This window comes from Pelodiscus sinensis, chromosome 3 (genome assembly GCF_052426305.1).
Source record: "Pelodiscus sinensis isolate ZL-2025 chromosome 3, ASM5242630v1, whole genome shotgun sequence".
Classification (NCBI taxonomy): Eukaryota; Metazoa; Chordata; order Testudines; family Trionychidae; genus Pelodiscus; species Pelodiscus sinensis.
The window spans coordinates 30,203,347-30,225,569 of NC_143054.1; the positions used below are offsets into that span (position 1 = coordinate 30,203,347).

General features: G+C 44.6%; 1 protein-coding gene across 2 annotated transcripts in view; it reads right to left on the reverse strand.

Moving 5' to 3' along the window:
* Window positions 1-22,223, reverse strand: part of ASAP2 (ArfGAP with SH3 domain, ankyrin repeat and PH domain 2) — a 184,715-nt gene that overhangs the window by 133,915 nt on the left and 28,577 nt on the right. For both annotated transcript variants that reach the window (XM_075923514.2, XM_075923513.2), the window contains exons 2-3: window positions 16,286-16,358; window positions 5,118-5,263 (exon numbers count right to left, since the gene is read on the reverse strand). In XM_075923514.2, the coding sequence (XP_075779629.1) occupies window positions 5,118-5,263; window positions 16,286-16,358 (219 nt within the window). The remainder of the gene's footprint in view (window positions 1-5,117; window positions 5,264-16,285; window positions 16,359-22,223) is intronic.

Consider the following 22,223-nt stretch of genomic DNA (forward strand, 5'->3'; position numbering starts at 1 on the left):
TGTTTGTCTGTTTAAAATGTAATATAGTTTTTCTAGATTTAATATATTTTGGCCTATTATTGCTGATCATCTATTTTCCAGTCTTTTAAACCATACCAGTATAGAGTACTGTGTATATTTAACTTTAAGTATGCGAGCAGTCCCATTGAACTATATGGAACTATTTAATTCATATAATTAAAAATATATATCAAATCTTTGTAGGATCAAGACCTTATAGGTTATCAATTTAAGGTCAGAGATTGTCACCCTTAATCATGTTGACTAGTACCTTATCCTGCATTGAGCCCAATTTATATTGCCAGGAATACTAACAGAACAAGGTACTATTCCACTTTAAGGAAGCAGCATCTAGCCTTAGAATGTTTGGATATATAATGTACTAACATGCATTCTTAAAGGGCTAAGATTACAAAGAAGTATGCAAGAACAATTTATTTTAAAACAACAATATTACTTTTGAAAAATATAGTGAAGATTTTACAAAGACATAATATTTAAGAACAAGCAAAATATCACACACACAAAATAAGGAAAATCATTTCATTTAGAAAAGAAAAAAGACAGCACAATTTTTTTATTTAAATACCATACCATGAGCCACATTCACATAATATTTTAATTAAATAAAATAACTAAAGCAAAAATTAATATGTAAGATAATGGTACAGTAAAACTCCAGTGGTCCAGCATCCAATGGTCCGGCACTCCTGGTTCCAGATGGTGCCGGACCATCAGAAGTGCTCTGGGCAGCCGGACAATTGGAGCTGCTCCGTCCCCAGCTTCCCCAAGTCAGCCACTGGTCAGTTTCAGCAGCGGCTGACTTGGGGAAGTCTGGGGCAGAGCAGCGGGGGTGCTGCCAGGTTAGTCCCGCAGCGCTGAGGGGCGCAGCACCCCCACTCCACTCCAGACCCCTCATAGCCCCCCTTTCTATAGTCCGGCATATCTGATAATCCGGCACCCCCTGGGTCCTAAAGGTGCTGGATTATCAGAAGTTTACTGTAGCGGATTCCAGTAAACCTCTATAAAGGGTTTAATCTCATATGATTCAGGCACAATGTTCAGATGTGGGCCATGCTGTCTAGGCACTGTGTTAAATTTTAGCTTAGTGCAAATATACACATTGCATTGAGAGTAAGAGATGGTGTAACAGAACTGCATCAAGAAAAAAATATCATTTTTCTGTGTGCACTCCTCTCACACTAAACCTCAAATTATGCTATCTTTGTCATCTGTTCAAGTCTGAGCTCATCTTCTCTCTTCCCTGAATATCACTCCTCATTCTTTTAGCATCTTTTCTAAAATCTTTTAAAAGTGCTGTATGAAACTAAAGAACATCAGTGATTAAAAAGACGGTTTGCAGCATCTTGTATAGCATAAAACATAAAAGAACCTCTTTACAACAAACACCTTGGGTGTTAAATTAATGTCAGTACATTCATTTTTGATGCCAAATGCTTCAATTTTTTTTTTCATACTGTACACAATTCATTGAGCAAGGAGATAAACCAAAAGGGTTTTCTTCTGGGGGGAAAGACGGAGGATGGATGGGGAAAAGATACTGAAAATACTTCAATCTGACATGCAAGGGGTGCGAAACTTTCAAATCAGTATAGTTTACCACAGTCTAAAGAAACATGAAATGCACACTAAGGTGCTGTATTGTATAAAAGGCATCAATACTTAAATAATAATACAGGCTGGATCTCCCTGGTCTGGCACCCTTGGGACCTGAGTGATCCCAAACAAGGGGATTTTGCCGGACCAGAAGAGGTCATTTCTACCCCCTACCACTGACCCCACAGCCTGGCTCCACTCCCAGCTGGCCTTCCAGCTGGCTCCTCACCTGCTACCAACCCGCTGCCCTGTCACAGCAGATCACAGTCCCACCTCTGGAGCTTCCAGCTCCACCACGGCAGACTGCTGCCTCGCCACTGGTGCTCCCAGCCCCACTGCGGCAGTGACAACCCTGCCAGCTTGTGCTTCTGTCACCAGAGCTCCTGGCGCTGCCCCAGCAAACTACTTCTCAGTCACAGGGTTTCCAGCCCCACGAGTCCTACTGCGGCAGCACTGGCTCTTCTGCAGCAGCCCGTGATCCCACCGCCAGGGCTCCCAGCCCAGCCACAGCAGACCTAGCCCACTGGAGTTTCTGCTGCCCTGCCACTGGCTCAGCCGAACTCTCTCAGCAGGGATCCCAGCTGCTCGGCCTCCTGTAGCCAGCCTAGCAAGTTCCTGGCCCCCACATGGCTCCTGCCTCTGGGACACTCTAGTCCAGCAACATCTGTGTAAAGTTTATTCAGAATACTATAGCATTCCTTAGAGACAGTCTCTTATAAACTCCATTTAAACAATAATTTGTATCCACGATCTTTTGAAGAAGATTTTCAAAGTAGGATACTTCCATAAGGGTGAAGAATTTATTCAGGTGTTATGAATTTAAGACTAGAAAAATTAAAGAAACACAGTCCAAGAAGTTTATGTTCATAAGTAAGTGATTTTCAAAAAACCTTATAGTTTGTGTTTCTTCATGCTTATATATTTAATAGTTTTTTGAAGTAAGAATTTAAACTTTTCCTGCTCAGTATCTGAAACTCAGGTAACAATAAACGTCTATATTTCTTTAGTTCTCCTTTTACAGAAAGCAAACAACTTCAAACTTCAGAGGTGTGGAGCACATCAGATAAAGAAAGGAACTATCCATTGGGGCACATCCCTCGCCTACGTGCAGCAGAGGAAGAGGGATTTACCTGCTGGAATCCCCTTAGTCTCCCCTAATAAAAGATAACGAGACAATAGGAGGAGCCACCAAATTTCTCTGAGAGAGAAAATATATATTGGCACTCGGCCAATACAGAAAATTAGCAGGGCTCGACAAACAATGTAATCTACTTGCCCGTAGCGAGTAGATTACACTCCAGAAGAGCCGGCGCAGAGCGATTTGTGCATGCACAGAGCGCAGAACCGCACAGCTGGTGAGTGGGGCTTGCCGCCATTCGGCAAGCCCTGAAAATTAGAATAAAAAAATGAGAAGAATAAAAGACTTTGCTGCCAATTAATCACATGTGCTTTTCTTATCTACCATAAATTGAAGCAAGAAAAATAAACTGCTAACAGCAAGAAGCCAGAACAAAGCAACAAAATTTAGAAACACTGCTTTTCATTTTGCTGAAGGAAGATGAATATAATAATGAAATTACTCTCTTACAATCAGTTCTCATAATGATCTTAAAAGAGCCTGAACATGTCACACAAAACATACAGGTAGAGGCCTGCGCAGATACAAAATTGGTATCTGGATCCACATCCATACGTTCAAAAATGAGCCGTGGATATCTGCATTTTCCTCTGAGGATATAAAGTGGATATCCGCAAATCTTCAGTGTTCTAGATACAAATTTTGTATCTGCATCCGTATCTGCAAAAAATGAGCTGCGAATATCCACATTCACATCTGCGGATATCCTCATCCGCAGATTTGCAGGGTTCTATCTACAGATTCTTCCTTGGTAATGGAGACCCAGACTTTTGGATTGAAAGTAGTATATAAATACTACCCTATTATTCTTATGCCGTTAAACCACCCCATTTTGTAATTGTAGTAATTAATTCTTTTACTAGGAACAGTTGTTACTTTTTCCTGGTATAATATCGCATTTATTTGGCTTGATTTAAAAGTATCTTTAGAAACATACATTAATAATTTCAGCTTCTCCACTGCTATTTTATGAGTAGGTCTGCTAATTTCAGTAAATGATCCTATGCCAAGGAACTAACTCAAGTAGAAGTAGCAAAAACTGGCCCTTAATCTCAGAAATATCATACCCCACATCTGGAGATATTCAAGTTCAATGTGAAATATATTTCAGTTGCTAATACATTCAAGGCTGCATTCTTTATCTCACCAAGATCATGCTTGGTGGAGCAGAGAGGGGACAGCATCAAGGAGTAGGGGGTGTGAATGGTTAACCAGTAAGCCTCACCCATTAAAGGGTGAGGCTTACTGGTTCTGGTTCACCAGTAGGGGCTGGAGGAACTCCCTGCCCATTGTGGGCAGGGAGTTTCTTCAATCCGATGGGGCCCACCAGTTGTCTGGTTGGTTGTGGTGAGGGGCCACTCCGATCCAGCCACGGTGGGATGGCAGGCCATTCCCCCTTTAATCGGTTTTAATCCATTAAACAATGTTTAACCATTAACCAATAAAACTGGATTTTACATCCCTATCAGGGAGCCAATTACTGCTGGATGCTCCCCTAAGTTAACATCAGCTGTAAAGAGTCCCCAGGAGACCACTGCTAGCTAAGCATAGCCGAAGAACATCTCACACTGGATATTTCTCCTTGCTGACTGCTATACAGAAACTTTGGGAAGGAGAACATAAAAGTTAGCTTTGATTGGCTCCATGAGGAATTGGGACTCATCCATCCTACAGGAATCACAGTCAGGAGGATGTTGCCAGCTTTCGTTCTTTGACTGTGCCCTCTGAGTAATGCAAAACAAGAAGAGGGAGCAAAGAACCTGCGTCTTGCAATTTAAGTTTTTTATATTTGCATGTTCACTTTGTGCATGTAGAACAAATACAAAATGGCCCTCTCTTGCAAGACAGAGTGCTCTCAACGCCAATTGACTTCAGTAATACTTGACGTGCTCTGCATTTGCAGCATTGAACCTTTGTTATTTACAATCTGAAGAGTGCCAAAAAATGGGCTATGCTCTTTACAGGCAAGTAAGAAGACCATCTGTTCTCCAAAAGCTTACAATCCAATTACATAATACAAAGGCAATATGTACAGGGAAGGTAAAATCAAAGTGAACACAGATAATATTTGGTTAATTTAACAGTTTTAAATAGCTTTTTTGCTGCTGCCATTTAATAATGAACATTATGTGTTTCAACTGTGGATCTGAAGGAGACAAAGGTAGAGATGTGGAAAACTGGTTCAAGTCAAGGTTTGTATTCTTAGGGAAGTAGAAAACACTGGTCTCCAGAACTCTAAATTTTCTTCAACATAAACAATTGTAGTTCACAAAAAATGCATACATCTGAACCGTCTAATATGTATAATTCTTTCTAATATAGTTCCAATAATAACAATGTCTTATTTTAGACCATTTCTTACCAAATTTTTGAAGAGAGCAGTCAACTCCTTTGTGAACACAGAAAATTTTAAAAATGCTGTCCCCAAACCTGGATCATCCCTACAGACACAGTTGCCTCCAAATTTCTCCAATGCTTGAGTGTACTGTTCTTCATTTTCCACATGAGCTTCAAAAGATCAAAACACAAAATTAACTCCAACAGCTACATGAACACATTACTGAAAGTTACAACTGGCTAAAACAAAGCTCCAAATCTTTCAAATGAACATTATCTTGATTAAATTATTTTACCTATCAACTTGATACTTTCAAAATGAATAAATACTTCTCAATCAAGTATGTTAGATTATGCACGAAAGTATGTTAGATTATTACCTTCTGTAATAAATTTTGTTTATGTTGTGTGACAGACCCAGCACAGCTGGCTACAATAGTTTGACGGAGGGTAGACATACCAAGACCTGGGTGAATGTGTTTCTGTTTCCTGAATAAACTGCTACAACCTAGCCAAGGAAGGCAGGCACCTGAGGCTAATTAAGAGCTTGCCTGTAGCAGCAGGCTAATCAGGCACCTTCAGCCAATTAAGGCCTGCTGGGTTACTTTAAGCTTTCCCCTCAGGTAAGGAAGGGGGAAGGAGAAGAGTGAAGTATTGAGATTAAGAAATGTGTTATGGAGAACTGAGAAAGGAAAGAGTACCAGGGTGAAGGTACTAGGGGAGTGTTGGGAGAAGTGGCCCAGGGAAAAGGCTGCTGTGTTGGGGCTACAGCAGGGGTGGACAATAATTTTTCACCAGGGGCCACTTCAGAAATTTTTGAAGTGGTTCCAGGCTGCCCCGGAAGGGGTGGGGCATCAGGTGGAAGAGGCAGGGTCTCAGGTGGAAGAGGCGGAGCCAGAACACTTCCATGCTTCCCCAGCCACAGACCCTGATAGGTCTCAGGGTGGGGGAGTGCATAAAGTCTTTGCCCCAGCCCCTCCCCCAGAGAGAGCCACCAGCTGTCTGCGCCCCTGATGGTGGGAGGAGATTTTGCATGCTCCCCTCCACCCCCAGGCCAATCAGGGCTTGAGGGTGGGAGGGAGCATGAAAAGTCTCCTCCCACCCCAGCCCATTCCTGTAAGGAGCATGAAGCACTTCTATGCACCGCGTGTTCCCTGCAGGGCTGGAAGAGGCTTTGCGCATTCCTCCCTGCTCCCAAGCTCTGATTGGCCAGTGGGAGGGGAGGGGCATAGAGTCAACCACCAGGGTTGTCTCTAGGGTTACCAGATGGTTTAAAAAAAAATACTGGACACACTTGATCTCAGACCTGGGGGGGGGGGGGGGGCAGCAGAGACAAGCCGGGAGGGGAGCAGGACTGGCTGGAGGAGACTGGGGGAAGGGGGGGAACTAGCCGGCAGGAAGCAGGGCTGGCTGGGAGAGGGCTGAGGGGAGCGGAGCTGGCCGGGGGAGATGGGGGGGGGGGATCTGGCCCAGGCACATGCACATGCAGATCCTGGGGTGTTGCCCATCCCGTGCACAGCCCCAGTGGGGCACATGGGTGAGTCTGGTCTTAGGGATTCTATCCAACCCCGGCTCTGCCCCCCTCCTCTCTACTGCGTAGTTGTGTACTGCCTGGCTGGTAGACATGCTCATGCAGTATGAGCATGTCTACCAGCCAGGCAGTATGCAACTACGTACTGATACTCATGATCAAGGCTCGACAAATAATTGAATCTACTCGCCCATGGCGAGTAGATTTCAGCCGGTCGCCCCGTTCACCAGTGGCACATGCATGAGCAATGCGGGTCTTGCGCATGCACAGTGCGGGGTTGGGGAGTGGATTTCGCCGCTGTTTGTCAAGCCCTGCTCATGATAATAATAAAAACTTAATTAGAAAATACCAGACATTTTCTCAATTTGTTTCTCAGACAGAAAGCTCAAATATCAGACTGTCAGGTTCAAAACCGGACACCTGGCAACTCTAGTTGACTCTAAGCTCTGCACGCTCCCTGGCTGTTAGTCCCTGATTGGCCTGGGAGCAGCAGGGGCTCCGCAGGCCAGATCAACTCACTTAGTGGGTTGGATTCGGCCCATGGAGGTCCTTTTGTCCGCTCCTGGGCTAGAGCAAAAACCCCGTCAATTGCTGCTACCTAGAGTCCCTGGGCCAGAACCCGGAGTAGTGGGTGGGACTGGATTCCCTCCAATCCTCCCCAAATCAACACTAAAAAATCCTAGAAAGGGAGGACAGGATTACAGAGGACTTTCCCTCTAATCCTTTGACTTTGCAAATGCGGAGAATGGCTCAGTGAGCTGTGCTCTGGCCTCTAGAAAAGATAAGAGGCAATGTGGAGGATCCTAGTGAGCCTCCGAGGCATAGAGTAATTGCCTAGAAGCGCAGGACCCATGGGGCATGGCCAGAGCTTTGCCACAGTTGTTTGATTAAAACACTGGAATTTGTTTTAGGCTACATCAGTAAAAAGTGCAATTTTTTCCCGCCCAAGAAATCCCATTATTTTTTCTGGAAGAGAAAAACTTTGGAAAGAAAATTAGACAGAAAATTCACAAAAGGATAATAAAAGGAAGAACAAAACACGTATTATGTGAATCACTTCATAAGCATGTTTGGTCCGCAATCATTTAAGGTATATATATTGTCCAAAACAGAAAGCTTGATATTCTCTAAGTGAAACACAAGAACCCTCTAATTTAGTACACACGTATTGGCTTTTACAGTATTTAACTTATTACAAATAGGGATGTAAAACCTTGTTTAATCAGTTAAGCAGTTAAACAAGAGTGGGCGGGGCTCCTCCAGCCAGGCTGTGCCTGCTGGGGGGGGAGCTGCTTCAGCCATGATGGAGTGCCTCCACCTGTAGCAAGGCAGGTTGCTTAGGCCCAGTCAGACAGCAGGGGGGGAGGAGCTCCAGTCTAGCCAGGTCGCTGGTTAACTGTAACTGGTAAGCATCACCAGTTAACGGGTTAACCATTTGTAATTCCCTAATTACAAAGTTTCAGCCTATCCTACCTGAATGTATTAAAATGTATTTGATTGATGCTAAGCTGACTGGACAAAAATGCACATCTTTTAAAAACTGAAAAGATTCTGAGTTGAACTATCCTGTCACCTTTTAAAAAGATGAAACTAGTATTTATATTTTACATGTGCAAAATAAACTACATTATTTTATCTACATTGTAGAGACAAGCCCTCTAAAATTAGGGAACATCTGATTTACAGTTGCTCCTGCAGCCTAAATTCTGTCTCCTTGTGCAGGTATCCTGCACCCTGAATGAGAAATGGGTCCTGAGGGAAAAACAGTATGCAATCATGTTATTGAAGTCTGAAGCATAATGCATCTATACAAGACAGCTAGATTAAAGTTACACAGACATTAATTTAGGCATTTCCTAACTTTCCTGTGCTTGAATTTGCAACCTTATTTTAAAAATCTTATTTTATATGTAATTTCCTACTTTAAGATAAAAATGAATTATATTGTGTAAAACTATACATATCCACTCAACATACAAAATCACCAAATTTGAATCTTGTGCTGCAGTACTAAAGTTTCAGACTAAGACCTAAGCAAAGTACATTAGCTGGAAGCAAAAAACAGTTACTATCCAAGGGAGGGAGAATGAAGCTGGCTTTCTCTTTCTTCTCCTTCCCAGAATTAGGGATGTGAGGTCCAAACAGCAGTGTGGTTTGGAGGAGAGGCTTCCCTCCTTCCTCCTCATTATATATACTTCCAGGCAATGTTCCCACTAATTTTTTCCATCCATATGTGGAATAAAGTTTGTTATGTACACTTTGGTAATGTGAAGATGTGCACCACCAGTAGAAACAAAAAGCCTAGATATTATATATATTTTTTAAAAGTTACTATAGGGATAATTACTTTAGCCAGGAGAGGTTAGGCATTTTAGAACTCACTACTCAAAAAGTTAAATGTAAGCGTAATAGAAAAATAAAAATTATGAAATGCATAGACCAATCAAAATGGCAATTTTAGTAGGTTTACCTTGTGGCCAAACCTGAACAGAATTTCATAGGGTAAAGAAAAGGCACGCTTCTAGCCTAGAACTCTCTCTGTGATGATTAAAGAGGCCCACTGGAAACCATGGAGGTGTTAAAACTTCTCCGAAAAAAAAGCAGAAGAAATTTATAATGAAAAGTGATAAGAAAAAAAATTAAAATTCCCTCTAAAATATTCATTTTGAGGCAGATACCACCATAGAAATAGTCACCCCAAACTGTTGCAATTTGGCCACTGTAAGCAATTGAAAATGGAGTCTCACCCATAATCTATACACAGCTCTGTTCTCAACCAGTGGAGAGCTGTGCTTCTCCTCCAGCTGAGGCAGCTCTGTAGTTGGGCTGAGGGAGCGGAAGCCTAAACTCTCCCCTCCCAGACATGGCAGATCCATGCTGGGGCCATGGCACCCAAACTGGAGTTATCCCAGAGCTGTCGCAGCTGAGGGACTAGGATGTTAAAATGCAGGTGTTTAACTCATTGAGTAGTTGGTGAATTTTTATCAACTACTCAATTAGCCAACAGGCAGCCCAGCTCAGTTGTGGCTCGCACCGGGTGTGGAACCAAACCCCACTGCAGCTCTGCAATTTAAAAGGCAGTAGGAGCCAGGCAGCCTGGCCCCTAGGTCCTACTGTGTTTTAAACTGCAGAGCCGCAGAGGAGTTTTGTCCTGTGCCCAGCGTGAGTTGGTACTGAGCTGGGCTCTCTGCCCAGTCAGTAGCAGCCCCGGTGTGCGGGGGTCCCAATGGGGATTTGAGAATTCCCACACACTGGGACTGCTGCCGCAAAGCAGCCCCTGCCTGCGGCCAGGTCACCACGGCCAGGGGCTGCTTTGCAGCAGCAGCCTCTGCCCGCCCCAGCCTCTGCCCACAGCGAGCCCCCCACAGAGCTTGAGCAGCCCCCTGCCCGTGGCAGGCAGCAATCTTCTCCAGACTCCGTCGGTTAACTGGAACTGGTAAACATCACCTGGTTAACTTTTCACATCCCCAGTCTGTACATTGCCTAGCACAATGGGGCCCTGATCATGACTGAGGTCTGTGGATACCATGGTAATGTAAGTATTAAACATTATCCTTCCTGAGTCTCAAATCAGGTTCTTCTTGATCCAAAGGAGACAACTGTTAGTTGACTCAAGAGAGAGTCTTCTCCTGTTTAAGTGAGTAAAAGTTATACTAAGCATATATCAATTTCAAGCTACCTCCCTTAACTGGGACTCTGTGGTCCAGCAACATTCATGATACCCCCACAATGGATGTTCTTGAACTACAGAATCCAGGTATATAAGCAGGTTGGACCACAGGGTAGGAGTGGGGGAGGAGGGGAATGATTCAGCCAGGAGCTCCATGTTGGGGGGCGGGGGGGTCGCAGCAGGGAGTTCTGGCCACTGCTTCCAAGCAGTAGCAGGGGGCAGCTACAGTAGCTGTGGAGCCCCAACAGCTCCAGAAGCCCCGGCAGCCACAGAATTCCAGAATGGGGAGCCATGGCCAGATAGGCAGCAGTGGGGCTCAGATGGAGTCCTCGCTGGGGGCAACACGGGCCATGTTGGGAGGGACCACCGTCATTTGGCAAATCCCCTTGTTTGGGACCAGTCAGGTCCCAAAGGTGCTGGAGGAGAGAGGTAAAACCTGTACTCTTTACTTGTTACAGCCAGCATGCCCAGGTTACAGTTTTGGTGGCTTTCTGGATCAAATTATTGAGAACTTCAGGATGAGAACAAACCGACTATTAAAACTATCAATTTGTATGCACCTAGATAGAAAATAAAGTGATAAGTAACAGTCTGCAAGGATTTTTAAAAATGCCAAAAACTAATTTCCTTCTGACAAGGTAAGCGACTTAGTGCATAGGAAGAAAGCAGTTGATGTGGTACTGTGACAGAAAAGGTATTTCCTCTAAATATTTTGAATGAATACTGTGTGTGCTTCAAAGTCCCTCACATGCTACATCAGTGTTTCTTAAACATTTTGAGATCACGGAACACCAAACAATATATATATTTTTTTTAATGTGGAACACCCATGAAAATGTTCTTAAAAAAAAATTGTTGTCACACAAAAAAAGACAAAATCAAAGAAGAGGTCACGGCACACCTGTGAGTTGTTAATGGAACACCAGTGTTCTGAGGAACATCATATATATAGTAGTCCAGTATTTGAGTCTGTAACGCCAAAATGCTGGCTGTTCCCTCTGGGGGGCGCTGTTGCCTGAAATGATGACTGTTCCCTCTGGGTGGCACTGTTGCTGAAATGCTGGCTGTTCCCTCTGGGTGGCCCATGCTGCATGGGGAGTGCGGGGCCCAAACGGCCGCTTGCTTCCCCGCGGCGGCCCGGCTGAGCGGTGCAGAAGTCAGCCGAGTGCCACGGTGGGAGGCAAAGGGAGGCGGGGCGGTGATGTGCGGCATGACAGCAGCTCCAGGCCCCGCCCCCTAGCCATGAACATCACCACCCCGCTCCCCTTCACCTCCCACCGTGGCACTCAGCTGACTTCTACGCCACTCAGCCAGGCCGTCACGTGAGAAAGAGAGAGACAGAGAGAGAGACCGGAGGCTCAGGAGAGAAGACCGACGTGGAGGAGAGACCATAAATCCCATCTTATGACGGGCTAATTGGCTAGTGGTTTAAGAAACACTGTGGTACATTGTCACCTAATGGGTGTAAAATGGTTGTTTATCTCCAGCAGGCTACCACACTGATAAGACTGATGCTTGGCTGTCTGTGGCCTGCTCCTTGTCATTGGAGGCTCCTTGGAGACAGTGATAGAAATGTAGCTGTGTTAGTCTGGTGTAGCTGAAACAAAATACAGGACTATGTAGCACTTTAAAGACTAACAAGATGGTTTATTAGATGATGAGCTTTCGTGGGCCAGACCCACTTCCTCAGATTAAACAGTGGAAGAAAATAGTCACAACCATGTATACCAAAGGATACAGTTAAAAAAAAAAGAACACATATGAAAAGGACAAATCACATTTCAGAACAGAAGGGGGATGGGGGGGGGGGAGGAAGGTAAATGCCTGTGAGTTAATGATATTAGAGGTGGGGAAGGGGAGATGTCTGTGAGTTAATGGTATTAGAGGTGATAATTGGGGAAGCTATCTTTGTAATGGGTAAGGTAGTTGGGGTCTTTGTTCAGCCCCCTGCAGAGAGTGTCGAATTTTAGCATGAATGCCAGTTCAGAGGATTCCCTTTTAAGTGCAGATTTGAAAGTCTTCTGAAGTAGGATGCATGTGATTAGGTCATTGAGACAGTGTCCTTTCTGGTTGAAATGGCAAGAAACTGTTTTTTCTTTGTGATCCTGTCTAATGTCTGTTTTGTGGGCATTGATTCTTTGGCGAAGTGTCTGAGACGTTTGTCCAATGTACATAGCAGACAGACACTTTTGGCACATGATAGCATAGATTATATTTCTGGATGCGCAGGAATATGTATTCTTGATCTTATAACTCACTTGGTTAGGCCCAATAATGGTGTCAGCAGAGTGAATATGTGGACAAAGCTGGCAATGGGGTTTGTTGCAAGGGAAAGTACCAGGGTTGGTATTAGTGTGGTATGTCCTGTGGTTGTTGGTAAGAATCATCTTGAGGTTAGGTGGCTGTCTATAGGAGACTATGGGTCTGTCTCCCACAGATTCTTGGAGTTTAGTGTCCTGTTCCAGTATAGGCTGTAATTTATTGATAATGTGTTGGACAGGTTTAAGTTGGGGGTTGTAGGTGATGACAAGTGGTGTTCTATTGTTGGTTTTCTTGGGTCTGTCTTGAAGTAGATGGTTTCTAGGTATTCGTTTGGCTCTTTCAATTTGCTTTTTTATTTCTCTGGGTGGGTAGTTGAGACTTGGAGACAGTGGCAAGCTAAACACTAGAACAATTGCTACTTAGCAACTAATGACCCTGCCCACACCATCTGCAGGAAGCCAGCCACTTTTGATCAGCTGGACTACAAAGGACTGAGGAGGGGCCAAGTGGGATTGGCTGGGGAATCTGAACAAAGAGGACACTTTTTATGCTATGTCCCAGAAATCTAACAAACACTACTATGTTTACAGTGCTGGCTGAGAGTCAATACAGGTGTTGAGGATGGAGGTGCATTGCTCCCTTTGGGTGTACAAGTCTCTTTCAGGTGGACTTGCTGCAGAGTGCTCAGAGTGTGAAGTCTAAGAAGGTGGTAAAACCAAGTGGCTTAACCTAGTAAAAGAATAATACCCTAACCGGGTCTGGTACACTAAAGGGACTCTTCCAGAACACTGGACCTATGTATCTATGACATATATATCTTAATTTTAGTAGGGCTTTTGACAGTCCCACATAGTTTCCTATCACTTAGGAAAGTTAGATGTCAGCAAGTCACCAGGTCCTGATGAAATGCATCCCAGGATACTCAAGGAGCTGATAGAGGAGGTATCTGAGCCTTTAGCTATGATCTTTGAAAAATCATGGCAGACAGGGGAGATTCCAGAAGACTGGAAAAGGGCAAATATTGTGCCCATCTATAAAAAGGGGAATAAGAACAACCCAGGAAATTATAGACCGGTCAGTTTAACGTCTGTCCCAGGGAAGATAATGGAGCAGGTAATTAAGGAAATCGTATGCAAACACTTGGAAAGTAATAAAGTGATAGGGAATAGCCAGCATGGGTTTGTGAAGAACAAGTCATGCCAAACTAATCTGATAGCTTTCTTTGAAAAGATAACGAGCCTTGTGGATAAGGGAGAAGCGGTGGATGTCATATACCTAGACTTTAGTAAGGCATTTGATACGGTCTCGCATGATATTCTTATTGATAAACTAGGCAAATATAACTTAGATAGGGCCACGATAAGGTGGGTGCATAATTGGCTGGATAACCGTAGTCAGAGAGTTGTTGTTAACGGTTCTAAATCCTGCTGGAAAGGGATAACAAGTGGAGTTCCTCAAGGGTCTGTTTTGGGACCCGTACTATTCAATATCTTCATCAATGATGTAGATATTGGGATAGAGAGTACTCTTATTAAGTTTGCAGATGATACCAAACTGGGTGGGGTTGCAACTTCTTTGGAGGATAGGGACATAATTCAAAATGACCTTAGCAAGTTAGAGAAATGGTCAGAGGTAAACAGGATGAGGTTTAATAAGGAGAAATGCAGAGTGCTCCACTTAGGAAGGAACAATCAGTTCCATACATACAAGATGGGAAGCGACTGTCTAGGAAGGAGCATGGCGGAAAGGGATCTAGGGGTCATAGTGGACCACAAGTTGAATATGAGTCAACAGTGTGATGCTGTTGCAAAAAAAGCAAATATGATTCTAGGTTGTATCAACAGGTGTGTTGTAAGCAAAACTCGTGAAGTCATTCTGCCGCTCTATTCTGCACTAGTTAGGCCTCAGCTGGAGTACTGTGTCCAGTTCTGGGCGCCACATTTCAAGAAAGATGTGGAGAAATTGGAAAGGGTACAGAGAAGAGCGACAAGAATGATTAAAGGTTTAGAGAACATGACCTATGAAGCCAGGCTTCATGAACTGGGCTTGTTTAGTTTGGAAAAAAGAAGATTAAGGGGGGACATGATAGCGGTTTTCAAATATCTAAAAGGGTGTCACAAGGAGGAAGGCGAAAATTTGTTCCTCTTGGTTTCTGAGGACAGGACAAGGAGTAATGGGCTTAAAGTGCAGCAGGGGAGGTTTAGATTGGACATTAGGAAAAAATTCCTAACTGTCAGGGTGGTCAAATATTGGAATAAATTGCCAAGGGAGGTGGTGGAATCTCCCTCTCTGGAGATATTTAAGAACAGGTTAGATAGACATCTGTCAGGGATGGTGTAGACGGAGCTTGGTCCTGCCTTGAGGGCGGGGGGCTGGACTCGATGACCTCTCGAGGTCCCTTCCAGTCCTATTATTCTATGATTCTATAACATTTCAATGAGCAAATTAGGAAAACATGGTCTAGATGAAGTTACATAAGGTGAGTACAAAACTGATAATTACTGTTTGAGCATGATTTTTAAATCAATAGTTTTCTGTCAATCTGGAGGGCATATCTAGTGGGTCCCACAGGGATCTGCCCTGGACTGGTATTATTCACCATTTTCACTAATTACTTGGATAACACATTAGACAGAGAGTATGCTAACTGGATGAAATGAAGCTCAGAAAGGTCACAAGCACTTTGGAAGATAGGACTAGAATTCAACAGACTTTAAAATGGAGAATTGGTCTAAAATCAACAAGACATGTGGAAATTACTAGACTTAAGAAGAAAGAAAAACAAATGCACAGCAATAAAATGGGGACTAATTGGTTAGACGGTAATACTACTGAAAAGGAACTGGGAGTTACAGTAGATCACAATCTGAATAGGAATATTCTTAATATATAAACACATTCACTCACACTAACCTACACAATGCACACACAGATATTTCTTTGCATTTTTATCCTCCTTAATTGGTGAAAACTTTTTTGTTTCATAAGTCACCAGCAACAGAAGACTAGAGTTCTTTGGATTTGTTCTCATTTGTAGTTCACAGCAATTACAGCTGGGAAAGGGAATAAAATAATCCAAAACATTAAATAATCTAGTTCTCTCACAGCCAGGGCAGAATCACTGTCTAGAACAGGACTATTCAACACGCAACCCACAGGCCACATGCAGCCCGCAGCCCATTGGTTTGCGGCCCATAACGCAGTTTGGGTCTACTCACCACACAGCCCACAGGTAGGAGCCAAAACAAAAAAGTAGTCAATATAATGGTCTTCTGTTGATACAGATTTTAGTAATTAAATTCCTGGACTGTCACTGCTCATTAAAAGTTCTGTCATATGTGTGGAAATCGGGTAAATACTGCATTTTATTAATCTCAGCAGAACTGACTTAAATGGGGCCTGTGTGTTGTGTAGTTTTGCCTTAATCTTTGTATCATGCCCGTCAGTGTGAAAGAAGCTATTTGTATATATTTACATATATATTTGCATTTACATGCAATCACACTTAAGTTGCAGCCCTCAGCATGTACCTTGAGTATCACTGTGGCCCCCAGGGCTTCCAAGGTTGAGCAGCCCTGGTCTAGAATATATCTGGAAGGGAGGAGCACATAAAACACTCCCTGCATTAGGAGTTTCCTGCGCAGTAAACAGATTACTGTTTAAGTCTTCTTGCTTCAAACACAAAGAAGTTTTCAGAGAAACAAACCATATGGAATTAAAATGTACTTACCCAGCCCAGACAAATTTATAGCTTTTACTGATTTCTTCATTTTATAAAGAACAGTTCGGTCAACATCCAGAGCCTAAAACAAAAAATTTGAATAAATGAATGCAAATTACAAAACAGCCCTTGGTCCAGTTATGTATTGTTATTGTCCTGCTCTACCATCTTGTCCAACTCTATTTCATAATGATTTAATAAAAAGATTTTTTTTTTAAAATCATCAGCACCCATCTGCAACTCCCTGCCACACAGACTTCTGTAAGGGTATGTCTACACTGCAAAGTTAGTTCGAAATAACGGCTGTTATTTTGAATTATCTAAATAGCGTCTATACATGCAAACCGCTATTTCAAAATTAATTCGAAATAGCGGAGCGCTTAATTCCAATTTGGTAAACCTCATTCTACAAGGAGTAATGCCAAATTCGAAATAGCTATTTTGAATTAAGTGCTGTGTAGACACTTAATTCGAAATAGGGGGCCTCCAGCCCTTCCCAGGGAGCTCTGGTAACCACTCTGGGCACAACCAAGAAAACTTACTCTCCTCTCCCCCATGCTCTGAGCCATTAAAGAGGTAGACCCTGGCCACAGTGCCTGTGCCAGCTCCAAACCTGCCAGCCCAGAGCCAGCAGTGGCCACTGGGGCCCCTGACCCAGTGGCCCCAAAACATGAGCCAGCAAGCCACTGGCAGCCAGCCCTCCACCACTCCCCAGGAGCAGTCTGCCAGCTCCCAGGAGCCTGACAGGGGCTGGAGAAGGCGGGCGCCTTCCTAGTCCAGTGTGGAGATCATGGACCTTATTCAGGTTTGGGGGGGGGGAATGCCCCCAACATCCATGATCTCCGCACTAGATGGAGGAATGCGGCCATCTAAGGCAGGATAGCTGCCAGCCTGGCCACCAAAGGCCACATGCGAACCCAGGAGCAGGTTTGCATGAAAATCAAGTTGGTCTGGTGAGACCCCCAACCCTGGGCCCTGAGCTTCCCCTCCCCCTTCTTCCCCTTGTTTCCCCCTTCCAGCTCCCTCTTCTCAGGTTTCCCCCTCCCCTCTCTCTTCCCCTCTCCCACCTCCTTTTCCCAGTCTTCCCAGAGGTTCATCCTTCCCCTCCCGCCCCCGTTTTATTCAATAAAGCCAGTTTCTATTTTTGAACATACGTGTCTTTTATTTGACATCAGGAAGGGGGGCTAGGGAGAGGTAAGTGGAAGGACATGAGGGAGGAATGAGGCATGAGCCCCCGGTGGGGAGGACCGGGATGGCTCTGAGGGCTTCTCAGGGTGGACGCTCTCCCGCAGGGCCTCCTGGTTCCTGACAGCCCCCCTGATGGACCACCCGGATGGCAGCCTGCAGCAAGTGCAGCCGGGCTGATGGCAACAACCTAACGAAAGGCACCGGCATGCCCAGAGGCAGCTCTGGCTCCATGTGGCCGAGTGCTGTGGTGTCCCAAGTGCAGGCACTCAGGGCACTCGAAGACAGGACTGCTTTGCTGTCCCTCATCGAGGTAGACAAGCAAGCGGGGAACCCTGAGAACTGTCTGTCCGGGGCGGGGGAGGGGGGGGACGAGTAGGGTCCCTTTAAGCACGGAGCTCAGTTAGCCTCAGGCAGAAGCCCCACACACTAAGTCCTAACCTGATGCCCTGCCAGCCTTAACTTTGGTTCAGGGTCCACTCAGCGTGGACACGCTATTTCAAAATAGCAAAAAACTATTTCAAAATACTTTTTGTGTATACATGTGTTATTTCGAATTAGCTTAATTCGAATTAACTATTTCAAATTAAGTTAACTCAAATTAACACTGTAGCATAGACATACCCTTAGTGATCAACACAGGTAAGCCAGTTTTGCTCTAGTGTTAATATTAGTTAAATATTCTCAGTAAAGCTCTTCATCCTGTATTAAATCATTATTAAAGATGATGCAAGCATTTTCAATACACCCTATACTTTGATGCTGGTGAAGAACCAACAATGTCACTCCTCTAGCAACAAAATTAAAAATTAATGTTCGTTTTCCCAATATAGTTAATTAGTTGCACTTCTGACCACAAGAACTTTCTGACTGCTGTGCTGAACAAAAGATATAGCAGATATTTTAACAATACTATGACTTGGTCTTTCACTATGACAACATAAAATTCACTTTAAAATAATATCCAAGACACTGTAGTACCCCTAACAAATGTCTTTCAAAGTGTGATGGGGTGTTATCCACCTCACACCAAACGGAGGGAATTGCCTCGGCCAAGCTGGCTGAAAGGGTCCCACCCCCACAGCTCTGTTGAGCATGCTCCCAGTGGAGGCAGAGTATAAAAGACTCCGGAGCAGCCCAGTCTGGGTGGACTGCGGAAGAGGAAGGAGCTCCTGCTAGAGTACGTGGGGGAGGGATAGCTCAGTGGTTTGATCATTGGCTGCTAAACCCAGGGTTGTAAGCTCAATCTTTGAAGGGGCCATTTAGGACTCTGGGGCAAATCTGTCAGGGATGGTACTTGGTCCTGCTGTGAAGGCAGAGGACTGGACTTGATGACCTTTCAAAGTCCCTTCCAGCTCTATGAGATAGGTATATCTCCATATATTACAGCCCTGACACCACCACAGCGGAAACAACCACCACCGTGGCCGCAACAACCAAGGTAAAAGAGATGACCCAAGGAGACAACACCAGCAAGACGTGATGGGGAAGAACCACCAACCTGTAATGGTAGGAAGTAGCCCAAGGCAGGGAATTGATCTCTGGGTACTTAGCAGGCAGTGGATTGTGCCACTGCCAACAGGGCCCTGGGCAGGGATCCAGTGGAGCAGGAGGCCCCGGGTTCCCGTAGCTGACCCACGTGGGGTAAGTCTTTCTGCATGCCTGTGGACTAGGCCTCTGGGCCATATTTTTCCTCACAGAGGGGATCTGCTTATGAACTAGGCCTCTAAGCAATATTATTTCTAGCAAAGGGGACCTGGGTATGGACTCTGGCCACTAGGCTGTGTTACCCTGCCCAGAGTGACTTAGGGTGCGGACTTAGGCCCGAAACCCCTCCACCCTGAGTAAGGGGGCAGAGATATAGGCAGAGCCAGACATGGGATCTGGTGGATGGTCTTGTGGGAGGGCCCCCACCCTTACGGGGATTAGACCTGATGGGCATCCCTTGACAGGGCACAAGTTGACACAAAGGAAAAAATAAAGGCAGCAAACCTATTGCCTGCAAAACTGAAGGTAAAATACAGTAAAATAATTTGAAGCCTGGAGTTGTTCTGGGACACAAAAGCAGAAGAACTTGTGTTCATCAAAACAAAGCAAAACATATTGAAAGCGCAGAGACATGGGGCCTAATCTTCAGAAGTGGTAAGTACCCCAATATATCACTGAAGAATAGTATTACATATACTCTTAAGCCAAACATCAGGGCCTTGAGATTTTCTACAAAAATATTGTGACAGATTCATAATGCATAACGAATGTGTGTACTGATGACCTTGTAGCAGCCCTATGGGTGTCTTGGATCAGGACGTGAGCCAGGAAAGCTGCTGAAGAGGCCTGTGCCCTAGGCCAATGGGCTCTCGCAATCAGTGGCAGAAGGACCCCCACTAGGTCATAAAAAGTGTGACTGCACAATGATACAGCTTGAAATCCAGTGTGTGGAGACAGGATGTCCTCTAATCCACTTAGTCACAGAGACAAACAGTTGGGTACATCTCCAGAAAGGGTTATTCTAGTTCAGGTAAAAATCTAGGATCCTTCTCACATCTAAAGTGTGAAGGCAGATCTCCTCACTCAATAAGTGGAGCTTGGGACAGAGGATGAGCAGGAAGATGTCCCAATTCGTGTAAAAAACAGAAACCACCTTGGAAAGGAATGCTGGGTGTGGCCAGACTGACCTATGTCCTTGTGGAAGACCATATAGGGAGGTCAAGGCTTGAAGCTCAAAAACCTGTCCGGCCAATAATATAGCCACAAGGAGGGTCATTTTCCATTACACATGGGACCAGGAATATGTGGCCAAAAGCTCAAAGGGTGGCCGTACAAGCCTGACTATGAGCAAATTAAGGTCCCACTGTGAACTGGAGGTCTGACTTGAGAGAATAGTCATTCCAGGCCCCTGAGAAACCTGGAAGAAGACTATGTTACCTTGGCCTGGGGAATGAAAAGGCAAAAATGGATGCCAGGTGCCCCTTGATCAAGGAGTATGCTAGACCTTGGATCTTCTGGTTGAACAGGTAATCCAGGATTAATTGGATTGATGCATCTATTGGGAAGATGCCACAATTGGCAGCTGAATGCGAGAACCTTGTCCACTTTGCCAGGTAGATCTGCTGTGTCAAATTCTTTCTGCTCTCAAGGAAGACTTGGCAGATGCTCTCCAAACAGGTCTGTTTCTCCAGGTTCAACCACACAACATCCATGCTATGAGATAGAGAGCCTTGAGGCTGGGATGCAGGAGGTCACCATTGTCCTGGGACAAGAGCTCCTGGTTAGTCCAGCAGTAGCCATGGAGAGAGCACAACCAGGGTCCTGAACCAAATTTTGCCAGGGCCATGCAGGGATGATTATGACAACATAGGACTTTGTCCCTCTTGATTTTCTGCTGAATTTCGCTGATGAGCAAGACTGGAGGAAATGCAAACAGCAGATCCCTCATCGATGAGAAGAGGAAAGCACTGGATAGGGAATTTTCACCCAGGCTCCATCTGGAGTGTAACCGAGGACACCACCTGTTGTGTCTTCTTGCAAATAGATCCATTTGACAAGTGCCCCACTTCTGGAAGATCATGAGGGCTACCTCTGTGTGCTGCACCCACTTGTGGTGAGAAGTCTTGATTTAAGCAATCTGAAAGAGAGTTCTGGATGCCTGGAAGCGAAACACTTCTAAGGCAATGTCCTAACTGACACAGAAGTTCCACAACCTGAGGGTCTCCTGACAGAGGACTGAAACAGGCTACCTCTTGCCTGTTGATATAAAACAGTGTTTCTCAACCAGTGGTACCAGTACCCTCAGGGTACTCAAGAAAAGTCTGGGGGGTACATCAACATAACTGACATTTGATGAAAATTAAATTTTTGTTTTAAGTTTTACAGCACTTTATTATTTTCGTACTTTTTACAACCAAAAATTTCATTGCTCCCCCCAGCTACGATTAAGTTGTCTAGACAAATGTGTTGCAATGGTAGAAAAAAACTGTGTGTGTCTGAAAACTGTAGGTACTGGGGGTACTTATATATTTTTCTAAAAAAGGGGTACATATTTTATTTGTATTTTTTTTAAAGGGGTACTTTACCAAAAAAAGGTTGAGAAACACTGGTATAAAACATCAAGGCCATGTTGTCCGTGAGGACTCTGACCACTCTGCCTGCCAGACAAGAGTAGATGGTCATATATGCAAGATGGACTGCTCTGACCTTTTTGATTGTTATGTGTAGTGCCATTTCCTCCAGAGACCACTCACCCTTGTGATCTTGATGTCCCCAGGTGACATTCCCCAACTGAGATATGACACATCCAACACCAATTCAACCTCTGGAACAGAATCCCTTGTAGAGTGTTCATTGGATCAACCCATCATCGAAGACAGGTAAGTGCTATCTTAGGAAGAGTAAGTACTATCTTGTTCAAGAGCTCTCTGGACTGTGAGAATCAAGATCATCCACAGTTGCAGAGGACACATATGGAGGCTGATATGGTGCATGACATAGGTGCAAGCCAGCATATGTCCCAAAAGAAGAAGGCACACTGACTGCTGTCATGAGGAACCTGGACACCTCACGAATGAGATCTGCTAGTACACTGAACCTCTCTATCAGGAGGAATGCCCTGGTGGTGATGGCATCTGGCAACATTCTGATGAAGTCTATCCTCTACACTGGCACTGACTGGATTTCTTCTCGCTCACCAACAGACCTCGCACACAGCACATGGACAGCACAAATGATACGTACCTCTTCACCTGGATATCCTGACACCTGAGGT